Source organism: Geotrypetes seraphini, chromosome 7 (genome assembly GCF_902459505.1).
Source record: "Geotrypetes seraphini chromosome 7, aGeoSer1.1, whole genome shotgun sequence".
Lineage (NCBI taxonomy): Eukaryota > Metazoa > Chordata > Amphibia > Gymnophiona > Dermophiidae > Geotrypetes > Geotrypetes seraphini.
The window spans coordinates 161,174,850-161,197,520 of NC_047090.1; the positions used below are offsets into that span (position 1 = coordinate 161,174,850).

A 22,671-nucleotide genomic window follows, 5' to 3' on the forward strand; every position below is an offset into this window, starting at 1 on the left:
TTCATGGAGAGTCGAGAGATCATGTTTTTCTCATATGCATAAGATTCAAATTTGTGATACATGCTCAGAGAATTCCACCAAAAGGTGTAGTCGAGTAGTGAGGGTGATTTCCAATTTTTAAGAATATGCATAAGAGCTGTTACAAACATGGCATCAATGAGTTTAGGTGGACAGTTTGTTTGTGCAAAACATGGATGCTGAGAACGAAGAATTACAATGTCCAAGGAAATCTCTTCTGAACATTTAGTTATAGATTTTATAGTGTTCCAAATATGAATCCAGAAGGAGTGAACCATAGTGCATTGAAAGAGCATATGCTCAAGAGTCCCAGACTCTGTTAAACAGTTCCAGCAAGTAGAGTCCTGTTTTAGCTTCGCTTTCCACATGCGAAATGGAGTCCATACTGCATTCCACATAACGAAGAACATTGATTGCGAGACTCTGGAAGATAGAAGAGGGCGATTTGTGGAAGACCAGAAAAGTTCCCAATCTATGTCAGTTAACGCAGTCTGTAGACTCGAGTCCCAATGGTTCATTGACTGAGGTGAAAAGGTGAAAAAATAGTCCCTTAGAATACCATAGAAAAGAGATATCGCTCTACCCTTCATTAAGGCCAGAGTAGACCAGTGACGAACAGTGTGAATAGAGGTCATAAAGTCAAGACGCATATGTATTTTAGACAGTATTCCGGTAAGTATAAGCCATTGGGGATATATAGAGGGTGGAAGTGAATATGCAGAACAAAAAATGTCAAAAGGAACAAATGAGGTAGAGGAGCCCAATTGATGAGCAAACTCGACCCCCGCCCGCTGCCACCTCTTCCATGAGAGGGATCTGCCTTTATTTTGAATTTTAGAGTTATTCCAAAGGGACATGAATGGGCTTTCACTAATAGAAATCTCAGCCGTTGCATCTAGAAGATGAAAAGCGTGCTGCGTTGCACTCAGCAAAGAATACTTTCTCAAGTGTCTAGGTATTGACACCGTGAGGAAGCAGGAGATGTGCAATGGTGCACATAAAAAGCGTTCCATTTCGAACCATGTTGGTTGATCCTGAGGATTAGAATCAACTATCCAATGAGCTCCATATTTAGCTAGAGATGCGATATAGTAGTGATAAAAATCTGGTAGGTTTAATCCACCATTAATTTTAGAAGCCTTCAGTTTGGCGAGAGCAATACGGGGTTTTTTCTTGTTCCAGATAAATTCAGAGAGTTTCATATTAAGCCAGCGAAAGAATGTTTTCTGGCATAAGAGAGGAAGCATGGAGAGGGTATAATTAATTTGCGGGGCTAGAGTCATTTTAATAGAAGCTATTCTACCCCACCATGACAAATAAAGTGGTGACCAACGAGTTGTAGTGTTTGAGACTAATGTTTTGATTTTGGAAATGTTAAGGTCCTGGGCATGTGTTGGATCTTTATGAATTAGGACCCCCAAATATTTCACAGCTTTCTGTGACCATGAAAAAGGAAATTGAGCTAGATCTGAGGAGGAAATATGGTCATTAAGAGGAAAGATCTCTGATTTCTCCCAATTAACAGAGTATCCAGATAGTTGAGAGTATTGAGAGATAGTGTTAATAAGATGGGGCAAAGAAACAAGAGGATCTCTAAGAAATAGAAGGACATCATCAGCATATGCTGCTAATTTAATGTCTCGATTGGACGTGGGGATACCTTTAATTAGGGGACATTGCCGGATAGCTGATAGGAGAGGTTCCAATGCTAAGTCGAATAATAATGGTGATAGGGGACAACCCTGACGGGTGCCTCTATGAAGGGGGAATTTGTTGGAGAGAGAATTGTTAATCAAAATACGGGCTGTGGGTTGTCTATACAGTGTTTCTATCCAATCTGTGAAGAAGGGACCAAAATTGTACCATTTCAGTACTCGGAATAGGAATTGCCATTCCACACGGTCGAAGGCTTTTTCAGCATCAATGGCCAGACCAATCACAGGATCCGACAGTGTTTTGGCGTGGGCATTGATGTGGTGAAATAAGCGTAAATTATCTCCAATGTATCTTTGTTTGATGAAACCTGTTTGATCTTTATGTATAAGGGTTGGGATCACTGTGGTGAGTCTTAATGCTAGTAATTTTGCCATAATTTTATAGTCCAGATTAAGGAGAGAGATAGGACGAAAATTTTTAACCAAGGTAGCATCTCGGTCTGGTTTAGGAATAACTACAATAGTGGCCTCAGCAAAATTGAACTGTTTATCCGGAGTGGAGTGAAGAAAATCATAATACGTGAGAAGTTGAGGCGCCAAGAGAGTTCGGAAACTCTTGAAAAACTCATTAGTGAAGCCATCTGGACCTGGGGCTTTCCCAGTGGGTAAAGAGGATATAGCAGTTTCAAGTTCAGACGTGGTGATGGGAGCGTCCAGCTTTGCTTTAATGGATTCCGATATAGTTGGGTGGGATAAGGAGGTAAGAAAAGAATCCATGTCTGATTCAGGGGCAGAAAGTTCAGATTGGTATAAAGCAGTATAAAATTTTTCAAATTGGGAGGAAATCAGAGATCTGGTTGTAGCTAATCATCCTGATGGGTCTTGAATAACTGAGATGTGCAAACGTTTTGATTTAGTTTTAAGATATCTAGCTAAAGGGCGACCCATAAGGTTGTCTCCCATATAATGACCAGAAGAGGAGATAAAAATGTCACGCCGGGCTGTATGGGAAACCACAGTATTATATTCATATTTAAGATTTTGAATGCGTTCGAATATGGAGGGATCATGCAAATGAGTGGACATATGTTGCAGTTCTAAGTTTTTAATAGAAGTTTCTAATTCTTTTTCTTTTTGTATGGATTGTTTCTTTTTCCAGGAGGCGAGTTTAATCAGTTCACCTCTGAGAGAAACTTTATAAGCTTCCCAAACAATAGCGGGGCAGGTTTCTGAATCCTTAGTGTTAATTTCAAAAAATTCCGTGGTAAAATATTTGATTTTGTCCACTATTGCATCATCTAAAAGCAAGGCATTATTAAGTCGCCAGGAGGGAGATTCTTTGCGTGGGGCGGAGACGGTTAAGTGTAAGGAAATGGCTGCATGGTCTGTGAGAGATATTGGATGTATGATAGTGTTTGCTACTTCTTGAATAAGCTAGGGGGAGAGAAGAAAGAAATCGATTCTTGAATAAGTGTTGTGTGGTGGTGAAAAATGAGAGTACTCTCTACCTTTCGGGTGTAATAAACGCCACGGATCTACTAGGGAGAAGGCTTCCATTAAAGCATGTAAAGCTGAAAAAGATCTGGACTTTGAGGGTTTGCAGGAGGATGACCGATCTATATAGATATCTTGAATTTGGTTGAAGTCACCTCCTACTATCAGAGAGCAAGAACCATATTCAACTAACGCCAGTTGAAGATCTTTGAAAAAGTCTGGGTGATCTAAAACAGGAGCGTAAATATTGAGGAGTACAAAATCTACTGAGTGCAACGCAGCGTGTACCAGACACCATCTACCATCAGAGTCTGTTTTAACAGAGTGAATAACTGGAGATAATTTGTCACTGAGAAGTATTGATGTCCCATTTTTCTTCCTCTGAGTTGCGGAGGAATACAAATGAGTGGAATATCCCTTCAATTTAAATTTTGAGGCGGCAGCAGGCGGGAGGTGGGTCTCCTGTAAATAAATCACATCAGGATGTTTATTGAATACGTAGTTAGCTATCTTTTTCCTCTTAATGGGGTGATTCAAACCGTTCACATTAAAAGAAAAGACATGTAAATCAGCCATATTTTGTTGCAAGCAGTATCAAGACATAGTAAATATCACCTTTTTGGGAAAAGGATAAATAATATAACCATAATATCAGGTAGACACTCCTGCCAGAGAGAATAAGTAAAGAAAGAATAAGAGTAAGAATAAGAGCAAGTAAACTAGCAATGAAAGCATGAAGCAAGGTCAGAAAAGAGAAAGACCATACTATCATGCATGAGATGAAACATTTTAAGGGTGCTCCTGTGAGCACGGAGAGAAAACACATATGGAACAACTTGCAAAGCTCCACACCCACTCAATTTTGAGAAACCTGAGAGTGGTGTGCTTATCCACATTAACAATAATTAACAGTGAATTGTACAATTAAGCATATGCGATTTATAACATCAGAGACAGAAGTAAACAAATAAATCCGCAGCCCAACATGTTAGTTCATTTTCAAGGATTCCAGGAAAGTTGCCAGTTCCTCAGGATCAGTATAGGAGGTAGTGCGGTTATTGTAAGTTACTTTCATCCTAGCAGGGTACATCAGACCATATTTAGCTCCAATGTCTTTATGCTCCTGCCGGTGGGAAAGAAATGCTTTTCTCTTCAAAGCTGTGGTTTTTGCAAGATCAGGCACAATGAAAAACTTCCTGCCTTGATGCAAGAGTTGAGATTTAGATTTTGCTGCTGTGAGAATTTGCAGCGCATGCTGAAATCTGAGCAACTTAGCCACTATGGGTCTGGGAGAAGTGGCATGTGGAGAGAGGTGAGATGGCACGCGGTGAGCACGCTCTATTTCTAGAAGAGGTGAAAAGACAAGCCCCAGGGCAGCAGGCAGGAAGGTAGAGAGAAAGGAAGCCATATCAGAGCCCTCCGAAGATTCAGGTAGCCCAATAATTCTGACATTAGATCTTCTACTGCGATTAGAGAGATCTTCATAGTCTCTCTGCAAGGTAGTAATCAGTTTGTCATGTTTAGCTACCGTTTCTTGCAGGGACGAAATGGCAGTCGTTTTTTCTTCCAGTGCATCCAATCTGTGATGAGCATCCACAAATTGTGAGTTAAGTGCCTCTATTTCTTCCCTTAACAGCTTAGTTTCTTCAACCTGCTCCTGTATTATGCCCCTGATCGATCTTACTTCCTTCAGGAGCAGATCTAGTGAGGCCTCGTCGGATTTTGGCGCCATTTTCTCCGGCGTGCTGGGATCGGGTTTCAGCCGTTTCCCTCCGAGGGGCGCGGGTGAAGCGTTGTCGTTTTTCGCCGGTTTCGGAGGCGACATAGGGGATCCTGGCAACAAGATCGCGGCGAAAATCGCAAAATTTCGCGAAGAAAAGCACTTTTTAATCTTTGTTTGAGTGTGGGTGAGGAGGAGCAGTTATGCCATACGTGTTAGCTCCGCGGAAGTCAGGCCACGCCCCCCAGAGCATTCCTTCCTTAACAACTTCAGGATGCTCTTATTCATCTCTGCCACAAAGTGTCTTCCTTGGCTACAATTTCAGCAAGACACATGATGGTTCTCCTCGGTCACATGGCCTCTACAGTTCATGTGACTCCTTTTGCCAGACTTAAGAACATAAGAACATAAGCAGTGCCTCCGCCGGGTCAGACCATAGGTCCATCCTGCCCAGCAGTCCGCTCCCGCGGCGGCCCAAACAGTTCACGACCTGTCTAAATCACCAGAAGGGGCCCCCATGCCTCCTTGGTTTCCTAATTGAGTCCTAACTTCCTATCAAAGTCCTAGCCCTCCGGTCTTGCCTGCACGACCAGGTTGGGTTTCTGCATATATTTTCTGGTTAGCTTTCTCAGTATCCCACGATCCCCTTATCCCTCAGGAATCCATCCAGTCTCTGTTTGAATCCCTGTACCGTACTCTGCTTGATCACTTCTTCCGGTAGCGCATTCCAAGTGTCCACGACCCTCTGGGTGAAAAAAAACTTCCTTGCATTCGTTTTGAACCTATCTCCCTTCAGTTTCTCCGAATGCCCCCTCGTACCTGTTGTCCCCTTCAGCCTGAAGAATCTGTCCCTATCCACCCTCTCTATGCCCCTCATGATTTTGAAGGTCTCTATCATATCACCCCTGAGCCGCCTTTTTTCCAGAGAGAAGAGCCCCAGCCTATCCAACCTCTCAGCATATGGGTAGTGTTCCAGCCCTCTTACCAGTTTTGTTGCTCTCCTTTGGACTCTCTCAAGTACCTCCATGTCTTTCTTGAGGTACGGCGACCAATATTGAACGCAGTATTCCAGATGCGGACGCACCATCGCTCGATACAGTGGCATGATGACTTCCCGCGTCCTTGTAGTTATGCCCCTCTTTATGATGCCCAGCATCCTGTTGGCTTTTTTTGAGGCCGCTGCGCACTGTGCAGATGGCTTCAGTGATGCATCCACCAGCACACCCAAGTCTCTCTCAAGATTGCTTTCTCCCAACAATGCCCCCCCCAATTTGTAGTTGAACAACGGGTTCTTTTTCCCTATATGCATAACCTTGCATTTTTCCACATTAAAGCGCATTTGCCATTTGTTTGCCCAGTCTTCCAGCTTGTCTATGTCCCTTTGCAGGTCCTCACACTCCTCCCTGGAGCTAACTTTGCCGCACAGTTTGGTATCGTCTGCAAATTTTATAACCTCGCACTTTGCCTCCTTTTCCAGGTCATTGATAAATATGTTGAAGAGTAACGGCCCCAGCACCGATCCTTGTGGCACACCGCTCGTGACTCCCCGCCAGTCAGAATATTGGCCCTTTACTCCGACCCTCTGCAGTCTACCCGACAACCAGTGCTCGATCCATCTGTGCACATCCCCTCCCACCCCGTGGTTCCACAGTTTCCTAAGCAGCCTTTCATGTGGTACCTTATCAAAAGCCTTTTGAAAATCGAGGTAAATGATGTCGATGGGTTCTCCATTGTCCACCTGACTGCTTATTCCCTCAAAGAAGTACAGAAGGTTCGTTAGGCACGACCTTCCCTTACAGAATCCGTGCTGGCTTGTTCTCAGTAGGCCATTTCTCTCAATGTGCTCGCAGATGCCGTCCTTTATCATAGCTTCCACCATCTTCCCTATAATTGAAGTCAGGCTCACCGGCCTGTAGTTCCCGGGGTCACCCCTCGATCCCTTCTTGAAGATAGGTGTGACATTCGCCAATTTCCAGTCCTCTGGTACCTCTCCAGTTTTCAAGGATAGGTTACAAACATGTTGGATTGTGCCCGCTATTTCTTGTCTTAGTTCCTTCAGAACCCTTGGGTGGATCCCGTCCGGACCCGGTGATTTGCCGCATTTTAACCTGTCTATCTGTTTGAGGACATCTTCCTTACTTACCTCTATGTGCTCCAATTTTTCAGCCTGTTCCCCACGCATGAGCTCCTCTGAGTCTGGTATATTAGAAGTGTCTTCTCTCGTAAAAACTGACGAGAAGAACGTGTTCAACCTCTCAGCTATCTCTTTATTCTCCTTAATCACTCCCTTCCTATCTCCATCGTCCAACGGCCCCACCTCCTCTCTCGCTGGTCGTTTCCCCTTTACGTAACTGAAGAATGCCTTGAAGTTTCTTGCTTCCCTGGCCAGCCCCTCTTCGTATTTCCCTTTTGCTTTTCTAACCTCTCGGTGGCATTCTTTTTGGCATTTCCTGTGCGCCTGGTGATTTTCCTCTGTTGGATCCTTTTTCCATCTCCGGAAGGATACTTTTTTGTCATTTATTGCCTTCTTTACTTCTGTTGAGATCCAAATCGGGTCCTTTGACCGCTTGTTTTTGCAGCCTTTCCTGAAACTGGGGACGTACGTTTTTTGTGCTTCCTGCAGGGTGTCCCTAAATAGGGTCCAGGCGCTTTCCACAGTCTCCATCCTAAAGATGTTTCTGAGCTTCCTCCCCACCATTTCCCTCATAGCAACATAGTTCCCTTTCTTGAAGTTGAGCGCAGTTGTTGCGGTTCTCCTTACTATGGGTGTCCCCCTTTCTAATGTGAATCTGATCGCATTGTGGTCGCTGTTGCCTAGTGGTCCTCCCACTTCTACCCCTCTTGCAGGCCCCCCTAATCCGTTCAGAATGAGGTCAAGGGTAGCATTCCCCCGCGTCGGTTCCCTGACCAGTTGCTCCATGAAGCAGTCCCTCACAGCTTCTACAAATCCTGTTTCCCTAGTGCAGTTGGAGTGACCTGTACTCCAGTCTATCCCTGGGTAGTTGAAGTCCCCCATCACTGTTACACTTCCAGTCCTGCACTCCTGTCTCAGTTCCGCTTCCAGGTCGTGTCCGAGTCCTTCTGGCGTGCCAGGTGGGCGATAGTACAGCCCCAGTTTTATGTCTGCACCCTTGTTTCCCGGCAATTTGACCCATAGCGATTCCAGCCCCTCTGCCTTCGTTGCCATATCCATCCCGACCGAGTAGGTAGAGTCCTTTATATATAGTGCTATGCCTCCCCCCTTCTTGTGGGTCCTGTCTCTCCTGTAGAGCTTGTACCCCGGCAGCGCCACATCCCATTGATTCTCCTCTGTCCACCATGTTTCTGTAATTCCAATTATATCCAGGTCTTCCCCCTTGGCCACGACCTCTAGTTCATCCATCTTGGTCATGAGGCTTCTTGCATTTGCGTATAAGCACCGCAGGTCCCGTCGTTTTTCCTCCACCTCTGCATTCACCTCTGCATTTACCTGGGCCGCCACTCCTGTTCCCTGTACTTCTGTTTTGCCCTTTGCCTTTACCCTCATAGCTTTCAGCTTCCCCACATTTCTGCCACCCCACTTCCCCGCTTTTCCTCTGGGTTTTCTTGCCCCCTCCTGGGCCCCGGCCTCTGTTTGATCCCCCTCGCCTTGTGCAGCCCCCAAAATGCCCTCAGCTTCCGTCCTCTTGCCACCCAGTCCCCCTGTGTCTCCATGCCCATTAGTCTCCATCCAGCAAGCTCCCTTTACCTGTTGTTTCCCTCGCTGTCTGATCCTGAGATCCACTGGTCTCTCTACTTCCTCCGTGCAGTCAGCCCTTTCAGCATCTGTTCTGGATACTGTTGTCCGAAGCGTCAACATCAGATCAGCTGTCGGCTTTCCCCCTCTCATCAGTTTAAAGCCCTCTCGATCTCCTTCCTCACATTGGTAGCCAGTAGTCTAGTTCCCTCTGTGCTCAGGTGCAGGCCGTCCCGCCGGTAGAGCTTACTCTTTCCCCAGAAGGACGTCCAGTTCCTTACAAAGTGGAAGCCCTCCTCCTGGCACCATCTCCTCAACCATGCATTCACAGCCTGGAGGTCTGCCTGCCTTTTTGCATCTGCTCTCGGCACAGGCAGGATCTCCGAGAATGCTATCCTCCGGCTACTCCGCTTCAGTTTTCGTCCCAGGACCCTGAACTGGTCAGTCAGCATGGCCATGCTGAAGTTTCTCCGGCTCACATCATTTGTTCCGACGTGGATTATCACCGCAGTCTCCTCTGTCTCTGCTCCGTCCAGGATCCTCTCGATCCTATCAGTGACGTCACGTGTCTTGGCCCCTGGGAGACAAGTCACTAGCCGATCCTCCCTTCCTCCAGCTACGTGACTATCTACCTCTCTCAAGATCGAGTCTCCCACCACAATAGCAGACTTCCCTTTCCTCAGCAACCTCCTCTGTCTCAGGTCCGTGTCCTCGGTGTAGTGAGGTGTCTCACCCTCGGGGTCTCGGTGAGTCCCGGTCTCCTCTTCTTGTGTGGTTCCTCCGCTAGGTCCTTCCCCGGTGTCGCATTGTGGAACCTGGGTCTCTTCTGCCGACATCCGTCTGTGCAGTCTCTGGTCCTGTCCTTCCGCCTTCCTATAGGCCTCCTCGATGAATCTCTCAAGGTCCCTCACCTGGTCCACAATGAGGCCTGCTCCATCTGTGTCCTTGGTTGACCAGCTTGTCTCCTCTATGTTGCGCAGTCCCTCCAGTCCCTCCAGTTCCTGGACCTTGACCCTCAGTCTGCCGACTTCCATCCTCAGGCTTTCCAGTTCCTGACACCGACCGCATATGTATGCCCGCCTCCCGGAGGGGAGGTAGTCATACATATACACTTCATCTCAGAATTCCTCAGTGGAAACCTGGCGTCTCAGTGGGCGCAGGCTTGCGACCCACTCTCTCAACATATTACAGTACCTCCTTCATTGAGACAGTCTCTCCACTAGTGGATGCTCTCTTCCAGTCTCTCCAGAGGTTTACTGTTTCAAACGCCCTCTCATCAGAAAGTCCTCACAACAGATTCCTTGACCTACGCTTGGGGGGCTCATCTCGACGATCTCCGTACTCAAGGCCATTGGTCCAGCAAGGATTGACAGTGTCACATCAGTCTGGAACTCAGAGCAATCTTCAATGCTCTCAAAGCTTTTCAGCATTTTCTTCACGATCAAGTAGTCCACTTTTGGACAGACAACCAAGTCGCTATGTACTACGTCAACAAGCAGGGAGGAACAGGACCTCTCCCTCTTTGTCAAGAAGCTCAAAAGGTGTGGAACTGGGCAATCCATCACAATACCTTTCTGAAAGCAGTCTACATTCAAGGAGAGAAAAACTGGCAGACAAATTGAGTCATCTTCTGCAACCTCACGAATGGACACTCAATTCCTCGCCTCTCCATCACATTTTTTCTCAGTGGGGAACTCCTCAGATAGATCTCTTTGCGTCTCCCCACAACAACAAACTACCTCAGTTCTGCTCCAGGATATAATCTCCTCTCCGCCTCGAGGCAGATGCTTTCCTTTTGAAATGGACGAATCAGTTTCTCTATGCATTTCCTCCATTTCCTCTGATTCTCAAGACTCTTGTCAAACTCAAACAAGATCATGCCACCATGATTCTCATAGCTCCTCGGTGGCCCAGACAACCCTGGTACTCCCTTCTACTTCATCTCAGCACCAGGGAGCCTCTACTTCTACCAGTATTTCCCTCTCTGCTTACACAGAGCCATGGGTCTCTACTTCATCCCAACCTGCAGTCTCTACACCTGACAGCTTAGTACCTCTAAACTTAACTGCCTCTTTACAGTTTTCTCAATTTGTACAGGACATTTTAGAGGCTTCCAGGAAGCCTACCACTAGGCAATGTTACCACCAGAAATGGACTAGATTTTCTGATTGGTGCACCATTCATCACAAGGAGCCGCAATCTTCCTCCTTGTCTTCAGTTTTGGATTACCTGTTCCACTTATCACAATCAGGCCTCAAATCCACATCCATTTGAGTCCATCTCAGTGCAATTGCTGCTTTTCATCAGCCTATTGAAAGGAAACTCTTGTCTGTTCATCCTGTGGTTTCCAGATTTATGAAAGGACTTTTCAATGTCAAACCACCTTCAGTGGTTTTGGGATCTCAATGTTGTTCTTGCTCAATTGATGAAGCATCCTTTTGAACCAATGGCTTCGGCTCATCTCAGATATCTCACTTAGACAGTGGTTTTTCTCATTGCTCTCACGTTTGCTCGCAGAGTCCATGAGCTTCAAGCTTTAGTAGCGGATCCACCTTTACCAGTATTCTATCATGACAAGGTGGTCCTCTGTACTCATCCTAAATTCTTACCAAAAATGGTCTCTGAATTTCATCTCAATCAATCCATTGTACTGCCAGTGGTTTTTTTTCCAAAGCCTCATTCTCACCCTGGGGAGTCATACTCTGGACTGTAAGCGTGCTTTGGCTTTCTACTTGCAAAGCACTCATCCACATAGATCTGCTCCCTTTGATCCAAACAAGTTGGGACATCCGATTTCCAAGTGCACCATCTCCAACTGGTTAGCTGCTTGCATCTCTTTCTGCTATGCTCAGGCTGCACTGCATCTACAGAGTCGAGTCACAGCCCACAAAGTCAGAGTCATGGCGGCATCAGTGGCTTTCCTCAGATTTACTCCTATTAAGGAAATCTGCAAAGCTGCCACTTGGTCCTTGGTTAATGCATTCACTTCTCATTATTATCTGGATACTTTTTCCAAATGGGATGGCCATTTGCCAGGTAGCTTTATAGAATTTATTCTCCTAAGTTGCCAACACTCCCACCATCCCATTTTGGTTAGCTTGGAGGTCACCCATTTATGAGAATAGGCTACCTGCTTGTCCTGGGATAAAGCACAGTTACTTACCATAACAGGTGTTATCCAGGGACAGCAGGCAGCTATTCTCACAACCCACCCACCTCCCCTGGTTGGCTTCTCTGCTAGCTATCTGAACTGAGGCGACGTGCGCCCTGCACTGGATGGGAAGGCACTTGCGCATGCACAGTGCGGCAGTCGCAAACGTTCTATACTTCTACAAGTGAGAATAGCTGCCTGTAAGTAACTGTGCTTTTCCAGTAGATAGGTGTGTCATTTTGGACCCCCACTCTCTTCTTCCTGCGCCTGCCTACTGTCTCTTTCTGATTGTTCTTCTACAAGTATGTATCTTGAATGCCAGTCAGCCCTTTGGACCCATATAATAGGTTGCTACAGGGTTACTACTTGAGCTCCTTTGATGCTTTTGTTGGCATTTGGTTGTTATCTCATTGTTCAAGTGTTATTTTGTTAGAGTAGAACTGTTTAGGAAGTTTCCCATTTCCTTACTTCACCTAGTCTTAGGGAAGCTCATGCTAGTGCTGCCAGATTCACGATTTGTATTGATTCACCGATTCGAATCAGGTGAATCGATTCGAATCAATTCAATTAAAAAAAAAATTGGCCTCCCAATTCAATGGCCGACCCTTCCCCCATGCCTTCCTAAAGCAGGAGCTGCAGCACTGCCTCTTGCTGGCCGTCCACTGCTGCTCCTGCTTAAGGGGGAAGGGTCGGTCAGAAAGGCCTCCCCCAGCTTGCCCGCTCTTACCTCCTTAATGTTAATAGGGCAGGAGGCGGCGCAGGAGGAGTTCCTGGTGCGCGAGAAGCGTAAGTACTACCTGGACTTGAAGGAGAACCAGCGTGGCCTTTTCTGCGTGTCTGCCAGACGCTGATCCGCAGGCTGGGGCTGGGCACGGCGCAGGGCCAGACCATCGAGTTCCGTGACATGCTGGCCAAGCTCATCGATGACTATGGCGTGGAAGAGGAGCCGGCCAAGCTGCACGAGGGCATCTCGCTGACGGTGGATAAGTGCTTCTTCTTCGATGTGGGCGCCAACAAGTACGGCGTGTTCCTGCGTGTGAGCGAGGTGAAGGCCACTTACCGCAACTCCATCATGGTGCCGCACAAAGTGTGGGCCAAGTTCGGCTACACGTTCTGTAAGTATGCCGAGGACATGCGCAAGATCCAGGATAAGCAGCGCGAGAAGTGGCAGGCCGAGCAGCATGCGCCCCCGGGCCCACCCGCTGCCACTGCCACAGACCTGCTCGGAGCCCCGGGCAAAGGCGACGACGAGGATTGAGAGCGCTCGCCTCGAACAGTAAGCAGCTGCTAAACCAAGTAATAACACGGTCTCTGAACTCTTTGAAAGAACTGAGTGTTTATTGCTCAATTAACCAAGAACTTTTCTACACCTTTAAGCTATTATTATTATTCAAGTGTTTGCAAGGGTCATATTATTGCTGAATTCTGTCTATATAGATATAGATAGAAAAAGATAAGTCCTTTTCGTGTGAGCTAACATTTGACTTTAGAACAAAAAAAAGATATTTTAGAACACGTCAACAAGATTTTTAGTTTTTCTTCTCATTTTGTTACCCGTGGTCCTCAGCGGCATGTTATTCCTGCTATGTCCTGCCCCTGCTCTGACGTCAGGGGCAGGATTGCGGCAGAGAGAACGTGCCGCTGAGGACCACAGGCAGCTGCAGAGGTCGCTATAACACCAGCGAGCCTGCAAGCTGCCCTATTAGCGTTAAGAAGGTAAGAGCGGGGAAGGTGCAGGCTTGCGGGGGGAGCAGGCGTTCGTTCACGGCGGGGGGAAGCAGGCCTTCAGGGCAGGGAGGCAGGCCTGTGCAGAGGGGGGAGGAGGAGGAAGAGTTCCTTTGGCGGTGGGGAGGCAGGCCTGTGTAGAGCAAGGAGGAGGAAGGAGTAAGAGAGGGGAGGAGAGATGCCAGACCTGGGGTGAAGTGAAGGGAAGAGAGAGACCAAACCAAAAAGAGGGGGAGGAAAGCAGAGGAGAGGTGCTGGACTAATGGAGAGAGGGAGAGGGAGAGAGAAATGAAAGACCACAAGGGGAAGGGTACAAAAGGGACAGATACTGCTCCAAAGTAGGTGGGCAGGGTGCAGGATGGCAGGAGAGATAGTAGGAGAAAGCCTGTACCTGAGGAAGGGGATACAGGAGGTAAGGAAGAGAGAAAAGAAGTTGGAGAGGAGAATAGGGACACAGAAGAGAGCTGCTGGATGAAAGGGTAGATGAGAAAAGGAGAGATGGTAGATCTGTGGATGGTGGGGTCCATCGCTGCAGCTGCGGGGGAATGGAAATGAAAAAAAGGAAAGATGCCAGACCTCCGGGGGAGGAAAGGGAAAAAGAAGGGGAGGACAGAGATGGAAGATAGATGGTTAGCACGAAGAAAGAAGGAGAGCCTGATCAGAAGACAACCAGACCAACATGGGACCAACAAGATTTAAAAAATGACCAGACAACAAAAGGTAGGAAAAATAATTTTATTTTCTGTTTTGTGATTACAATATGTCAGATTTGAAATGTGTATCCTTCCAGAGCTGGTGTTGGACTGCAAACGTGAGCTAGGATTTAATAGAGAGAGGAAAAGTATTTTTGTTTGTTTATTTTGTTTACACCACAGGACCAGTGTGGGTAGGAGAGGGCAAAGTGGGTGAAGAGGCTATAAAATAAACTCACCAGGATGTTTGGAAAAAACCACCCAATTGGGCAGGAAAATCGAATCGAAAAATCGATTCAATAGGCTGAATCGAATCGAATCAAAATTTTTTTCCTGAATCGGGAGCACTAGCTCTTGCACATGTGGGTACTAACTGTAGATGGCAGTACAGCTCCCAATGAAGAGGATCACAGAAAAAATCTGGAGTGGATTCCTTCTCCAGATGGCTTGCGGCCATGGGGAGATAACCCCCTTGTTCAGAATGACACACCTATATACTGGAAAAGATATTATCAAGGTAAGTACATAATCTCTTTATATAAATGCATCAAGTGCAGGAAAAAATAAAAATCAAGGATTAATACAGAGCCTAAAAACCCACCATACATAGGTATCACTGAAACTTTTCTCTAGTGCCACACTACATAAGCACTACTAGTGCACACTGTTCACTAAATTAAGTGGCATCAAACCACAATGTAAGGGGTTCACAAGGTCTATTGATTCCTATCTCACTCTGTCTGATATCCAGGTACAAATCTTCAATCAAAACTGCACAAGGACTTCTGAGTTTAAAATACAATTTCTCATCCTGTCTATACATCATATCTAGTGCATACAACAACAAAAAATTCTATTTACCCAGCTGGAGATCATCTTGAGGAACTGAGAAATGCCCCCAAATGTCATATGACAAGCTCCCAAATGTCAGAAGGGGATGTCAAATGTCAGTGTTTTGTGTTTTTATGTATTTTCTAGTCTATTCTAGGTCTTAGTTTCACAATCAAAGAGGCAGTGGTAAGTAAAATTATGAAACAGCCAGGTGGTGCATAAAAGTATATTTTATAGGAATAGGCTTTTACAAATACAGTTAGATTTAGAGCTGCTTCTGTGCTTTGGTGAATGAGTGAGAAAAGACAGTTAGCATGAATGGATGTCCTGTATGTCTGTGTAGGAGCTGGAAGAGGGGGAGAGGGGAGGGATTTAACCTGCATTTATAGGTTTGAGTCTTGTTCTAAAAATAGTATCTATTGTTGTTAGATACTGATCTTAACATATTTTCTATTATCTCTCTGTTCATAATGTGGTATCTGTTTGAGACAATGGCTCTCAATTGACTTGATTTACTAAAAGCATCTGTCTTTAGCACATCTGTTGAAATTTCAGGGCTGTCGTGGATACTTCCAGTACTATGCCAAAGGTTCTTTGTTAATCTCAGCTACTGGTATTTTAGAAGTCATGTAGTGGCACCCTTTATTTAATAAAATCTTCCTTAGGCCTTTGCTGACACTGGTTAGGCCAACATAAATGCTGACAGCTAGCATACAGTAATGTAATGCTGACATATGGCATGTTTGAAGACATCTGGAACAGCAAATACAAGGTGCTAATAAAGAAGGCAAAGAGAGACTTTGAAAAGATTATGCTGGAAGCAATACCACAGTAGAAACTTTTTTTTAGGTATATTAAAAACAAGAAGCCAGGAAAAGAATTGATTGAACCGCTAGACAACTGAGGGATAAAAGGGACTCTCAGGGAAGATAAGGACATAGCTGAGAGATTAAATTAATTCTTTGCCTTGGTCTTCACCGAGGAAGATGTAGGGGAGTTACCAGTGCCAGAAATGGTATTCAATTTGGATAAATCGGAGAAACTCAAACAAATCTCTATAACACTGGATGATGTAATGGGTCAGTTTGACAAATTGAACAGAGGTAAATTGCCTGGACCAGATGGTATACATCCCAGAGTGCTGATAGAATTGAAAAATGAACTTGCAGAGCTATTGTTAGTAATTTGTAATTTTTCTTTAAAGTACCTTCAATACATATCCACCAGGCCCCCTGCCGGTCATCAAGCTTGAGCCCTACTTGGACTCCAAGCTCTCCCGTGCAGGCAAGTCTATCAAGCTTACTGAGGGTTAGGCTAAAGCCAGCATGCCTCCCCTTTAAGGTTTACCTGGCTCCTGAAGGAGCTTCTGTTCGTCCCATATCTCTGTCCTGGAGCTGTACATTTTAGTACCCTTTTCTACTCAAAGTGAGTGAACAGTTCCCAGGTGCTTTTGCAGCTCTTATATGCAAAAGAGCTGTTCTTCCATGCCTCAGACTCCATCTGTTGGTCTGTGACAGGAACTTCAAACTGTCACACAAATCTTGCTTTGCCATGTACCGCATTTTTCGTTCCATAAGACGCATTCCATAAGACGCACCCTAGATTTAGAGGAGGAAAAACCAAAAAAAATATTCTGAACCAAATTGTGCCTCTGAACCCAGCCCCTAGAAAAATAGACAAATATACTGCAGCAGACACGATTTTGATCACTAAATTGAAATCCTACCTTTGTTGTCTGGTGATTTTTGGTTGCACTAGAAAACCTAGATAGTTCTTTCTTTCCTTTCTTACTTCCTCAGGCCCAACAATTGTCTCTTTCTATTCCCTCCCTCCCTTCCTCCTTCCTTCCCAAGTTCTTGCCCCCTCCCCCTCACTGCCTTCCAGCCTTTGTCCTTCCTCCCTCCTGCATCGAAGCCTGATAGCCTGCCTCCCTCCCACACCGAAGCCTGCATGCTTTACTCCCTGCCACGCTGATTCCTCCTCCCTGGTCCGCCACTCGCCAACTGCTGCCACAACTCCACGAAGCCTTCCTTCCTCCCTGCCACGCCGATTCTTCCTCCCTGGTCCGCCAACTGCTGCAGAATGACCAATCCGAGCTCCACCACCCCTCCCTCCCCTGGAACCATACTTTTTAGCAGGCGCCATAAGGAGCACAAAAAAACCCTGGTAAACCCCAACCTACCAACACCCCACTACCCCAAATAACCAAAGGCTCATCTCCCAGGCCATACACCAGTGCCACTAGCACACACACACCCTCCCTGAACACACACACCCCTGAACTTGTCACAGGAATGATCCTCAAGGCCCCACCCCAGGAACTGAAGCATTGCCCACCTCTCAGGAGCCCGAAGATCTCTCCACAAAAGATCAAAAGCCGGCTCCTCTGACCAAAACGAGGCTCCTGCCCTCCTGGACCACAACGCACTCTAAACAAGGCTCCTGTACTCCTGGACCACAGAACACACCCAATGCTGCTGCCGACACAGCAGCGGCTGACTCCTGCTGCCGACAGGGCAAAGCGGCTGCCGATTCCTGCTGCTGACTCGGCTGCCAACTCCTGCTGCCGACTCCTGCACGCAATTCCATGAAGGGCTGGCGGCTTGCAATCGGGCTCACAAGCCTTCCTCCGACATCAATTCTGACATCGGAGATAAGGTCTGGGCCAACGATTGGCTGGCTTGGTCCTTCTCTCTGACGGGAATTGACATCGGGGCAAGATTTGTGGGCCCAATTGCACACCGCCGGCCCTTCTCTTCTTTTCATGCAACAGCGAGCAAGTAAGAGGGCAGCGAGGGGATAGCAGGATGGCGATGAGCAGCAACAGAACGCGGGGGGGGGGCGCGCAGAGGTGTATTTGCTCCATAAGACGCACCCCCTTTTCCACCCTCAAATAGGCATTAAGTTGTGCTGTGTTATTTTCTGCATACAAGTCTAGACATGCAAAAGTATCACTTTGCAAGAAATTGTGATGTCATATCAAAATGTCATGTTAGTAGTGTGTTGAGGCAGAGATTTTGGGACTCCATTGTGCCCTTTATGGTACAGTGTTTGCCTTATTGGACGGGTCCTGGTCCATCCTGATATTTTATTTATCTTGATAAAACTATGACTTGGCATCCTATTTCTATCTGTTTCTTTCCAGAAAATAGCTATTTTCTTGTTGTGTACTTATATGTTTTCCTTGATCCATTTCATATTTCTTTTGTTATTATCTTTAGGTGACCATTTATTCTGTTTTATGGAGGTTCACAACAAATTAGGTTCATGTAGTATTGGAATTTGTGATGGTTCTGAATGCCACAAACCATCAGGTTTTTATTCTGACCAAAGCAGCTTAAAGTTCAAAAGTGATTTCTCTTCAGAAGATCAAGAATAAATAAAAAGACACTCTGGACTTTTGAGTTTATCTGTGGAATCTAGTATTTATTCTTACCATGAAGCTTTGATTCTGACCAAATTTGAATTTCTACATAAATGTTGATGTAATCCCTGCTGTAATCAGAAAGCACAATCACAGAAATGTCAAAGGTCTACGGTCAATTGACCTTGCTGTAGCTGATCATCTGAAAGCTATTGCAAAACAAGACTTTAAACTTTGTCCACGTTGTAGGCAAGACCTTAATGCAAAGTTGGAAGAAGTAGAAGGTCCTCAATCTGATTCTGCTAGCGATGACCCCATTAATGCAGCTGAAATCCTCAATGCCAGCTTTACACCTCTTGACGTTTCCCCTTTAAAAATTCAGCAGGTTAGCAGGCAAAATTCTTTTGAGTTATGCCAAATGCAAATTCAGTGAAGTCCAAGGGGCCATCTCTAATCAAATTGCAGCTGATAGTGGCTTAACTCCTGCTGATGTTGAACAAAAACCAGCAAATGATGTAAAACATGTACTGACTATGTCCTTTTGCTAAAGGAACTGAACCAGAATTTGGACCTTTCCAACCTTAAGGAAAAAAAATACAAATTCTGATCCTGGCCCCAAATAGTTGGAGAATTGAGAAAACTGTGAAAGAATTTGGAAATAAATTCTATAAACGGCACCTAAACTTAGGCGCCAGTAGGTGCCTACTGGCGCCTAAGTTAATTGGAAAATGCTGTTTGAAAAGGCAAGTAACATTAAATTTAAAGTGCCTACCGGCGCCTAAAGAAAAGGCACCAGAATCACACATCCAGAGGTACCTACTGTTGCCTAACACCACTAGGCATACCTAACGATGAAAGTGGCATTAGGTGCCATAAAATGCCTACGTAGGTGCAATTCATGGCAAAGATAGGTGCCAAAAATGTAGGCCTTGAAAATCCTGGCCTACATTTCCGGTGCCTATCTTTCCCAGAGGCGCAATTCTCTAAACAGCACTGTCACGTGACTGCTACACAATCGGTGGATGCTTTTTAGGCAGCTGTTGATATCGACACCATTTAGAGAATCCCAGCCTCAGTGTCTCAACCAGAATGTTAAAAAGAGCCAGGAAGTTGAAACAAGAGGACAATATTCTTCCTGTTTTAATGCCAAACAAGGAAAAATGCTTGCTGAGCAAGTTAAGCAAAAAGTCCTAGATTTTTCAGAGATGATAAAGTTTCTAGGATATGCCCATGCAAAAAGTATTATGTTTCTGTGAGGATTTTTTTATTTTTCATTTTTAAGTTTTTTATTCATTTTTCATATAACAAGTGTATCACATAAATTTATACAATTTCATTGAGTACACACTTGATATTCCTTCATGCATCACTGTAAATACAACGCATCATTATATAATCCTTTACTATAATATTGAAAAAGTATATAGTACTTAATAAGTATACCAACTATTACTCAAATTATAAACCCATCCACTCCCCTTCCTTTGAAAATTGCATACAATACAACAAGATATAATGATAAATTATTTATATTATGAGATGAATAAAATAAACCTACCCACATCCCCTCTTATCAAATATCTTATTATGGGAAAATTGTATCATTCATTGCAAAAGTCTGTTAATGGTCCCCAAATCTTCTTAAACTTATCAATATAACCTCTGTGAGGATTAATGGTAAAAAATTTGCAAAGCAGAAAATATTATTTTTATGCAACCTGAAGAAACTTTACACCATTTTTCAGGTAAAGTACAGACCTGAAATTGGGTTCTCAAAATTCTGTGAGCTCAAGCCAAAATGGTGTGTTACAGTCAGTTCATCAGTCTGCATCTGTACAATTCATCAAAATGTGAATCTTATGCTTTCTGCTATTTCACTTCCAAATGACTACAAATTGCTTTTGAGCAAAACTGTTTATGATATTAACTCATAGGCTTTGGAAAGTGGAGGACATGCGCACTCCAAATTGTGTCCACTTGGTGATCCGTTTTGATGAAGGCAAACCTGCAATCTTTGGGCTGCTAGCAGCATCAGTCAGCTGAACATGCTGCCTTCTGTTCAAACCAGGCTGGAAGACTTGAACATTGAGGCCAAAAGAATTGCCAGAATGGATTCTCTCTCCCACATGATTGGGCTAGAGACTACGTTCTGTGAATTCAAATAACAGTCATGAGGACAACCCATTGTCTGGGAAGAGCAAGCCATCAGAATTTCAATGCTCTTCAAAGGAAGAAACCAAGGACAACCAGATTTATATCCTATGTGACATCATTTGTAATAATTATCATGCTTTAGAACAGTGTTCTTCAACCTTTTGACACCTATGGACCGGCGGAAATAAAATAATTATTTTGTATACCGGCACCAGTCCACGGACCAGCAGTTGAAGAACACTGGGCTAAGTCATGTCCATCTCCACTCAATCTCTGCCCCAGACCCCGCCCCATAACAGTACTGATTGTAACACCATTTTTTTCCATTCATTTTTCATATATACACACAATATAATTGTATTAAGAACACAATGGTTAACCACAAAATTAAAATACACAAAGCACACTATGCTTTTTAACATTCATTCCTACCAGAAAACAAATAACCCTATGCAAATTCAGGAACAAAAACTAAAAGTACTAATATTTACAAACAAACCCTAAGATGCAAGACTCTGCAAGCAGTACAACACCAGAGGAAAAGAAACAAATGCATTTCTTCTTAAACAGACAAATCAATCACTAAATTAAAAAAAACCAAACAGACAAATCAATCACTAAATAAAAAAAATAAAAGCATTTCCCCTACCGTTGTCTCTCTCCCTCCATGTGCCTTGCCTTCTGGCCTGCCCCCCAGTGTTATCTTTGGGTCGGTCTACTGTGCAATCAACGCAGCGTCTTTGGGTGGCTCCCTGAGTGCTGCATTGCATAAAGCTGTGGGCAGCGACTCCTCGCGCGTGTCCCATGCCTCATCTGGAAGCCTTCCCTCTGACGTTGCGATGTCAGAGAGAAGGCTTCCGGTTCAGGTGCAGGCCACACGTAGGAGCCATTTCCCACGGCTTTGTGCACTGTAACATTCAGGGAGCTGGCCTGAAGACGCTGCATTGATCGCACTGTGAACCAGCGGCTGAAGAACGCTGTCTTGGGCCTGATGGACATGCCAGCCCTGTGGACCGAAAGAAAATTTCTGTGGACCAGCACCGGTCCATGGACCAGCGGTTGAAGAACACTACTTTAGAATACAATGGCACAGTTGATCACATGAAATCCTTTTCAAAAATGTCTTACGTCAATGTTACTTTTAAATCCTTAATTTTAATGTTCCATTCTGTTAAGTTTTTAAACCCAGCAGGTGGCAGTGTTTCACTTTTTCTTTCTAAATCACTTTTCATCTCTGACCTTTTCAAATATCAATCATGTCAGTAAAAAGCCTAGTCTTGACATCTACATCCTGGCATCTGTATGACCTCCCAATTAGCATTGTATGTTCTAATCTACAAGGAACAGATTCTCTCTGTAAAATACCCAGGTTCCTGTTCCTGAACCTATAGACTCCATGGATGTATATGAAGAATGGTACATAAATTTATGTTTTAAAAGTCACAAAATCAACCTTCTGAACTTCCGTAGAATTAGCTAAAATGTAGAATCAGGAATCCAATCTGTGAGCTTAATCTCTTAATTACAAGGCCTCAAGGCTGAGATACTGTATTTTAATTTATTTACTAAATTTTGATTCATTCACAATCTCATTTTTCATATCATCGGTGACAACTGTCACACACCTGTAAATTCCAAGAAATCTTCAACACTTCAGTGGCCCGGAAGCTTTGCCTCTGTGGGGACAGGATGTTGATGCTGAGGGAGTACTTTCAGGACTGCCAAAGGCAGCATATTCAGCTGACTGATGCTACTGGTGGCCCGAAGATTGGAAGCGGCAGCCTGCCCTAGAGGAGAAAAGAAAGGCGAGATATCCATCCCATAGGGGAACTGGGGGAGAAATTTTGCACTCAGTTGGGGGGAGGGAGGGGTAAAGGAAGAAGCTAAATTAGGATGGTGGAAGAAAGAAGGAAGACGAAGTCAGTCCAGGTAAAGGAAGGGAGAGGAGAGAGATGCCAGACCACGGGGTGAGGGAGGGAAGGGAATGGAATAGAAGCAATGGGGAAAGACTTCAAACCACAGGGGGAGGGGAGAGAGAGATGGAAGGGAATGAGACAGAAATGCCAGACCATGGAGTGGGAACTGCAGAAAATAAAAGGGAAGAGAAGGGTGAGGACAGAGAGATGCTGGACCATGAAGGAGAGAGGAGGGA

At 45.0% G+C, this 22,671-nt stretch overlaps 2 protein-coding genes across 2 annotated transcripts in view; both read left to right on the forward strand.

Annotated features, from left to right (window-relative positions):
- HSP90AA1 (heat shock protein 90 alpha family class A member 1) overlaps positions 1–22,671 on the forward strand; it is a 109,617-nt gene that overhangs the window by 13,070 nt on the left and 73,876 nt on the right. The gene's annotated exons all lie outside the window — the stretch shown is intronic.
- On the forward strand, positions 12,502–13,194 carry LOC117363519 (transcriptional activator protein Pur-alpha-like). The gene has a single exon (XM_033951381.1). The coding sequence runs from the start codon at positions 12,658–12,660 to the stop codon at positions 13,009–13,011; it is 354 nt and encodes a 117-aa protein (XP_033807272.1). The 5' UTR covers positions 12,502–12,657; the 3' UTR covers positions 13,012–13,194.

Bases quoted from the DNA above. Each gene is read 5' to 3' on its own strand.
- LOC117363519 (XM_033951381.1), top strand. From the start codon at position 12,658: ATGCTGGCCAAGCTCATCGATGACTATGGCGTGGAAGAGGAGCCGGCC.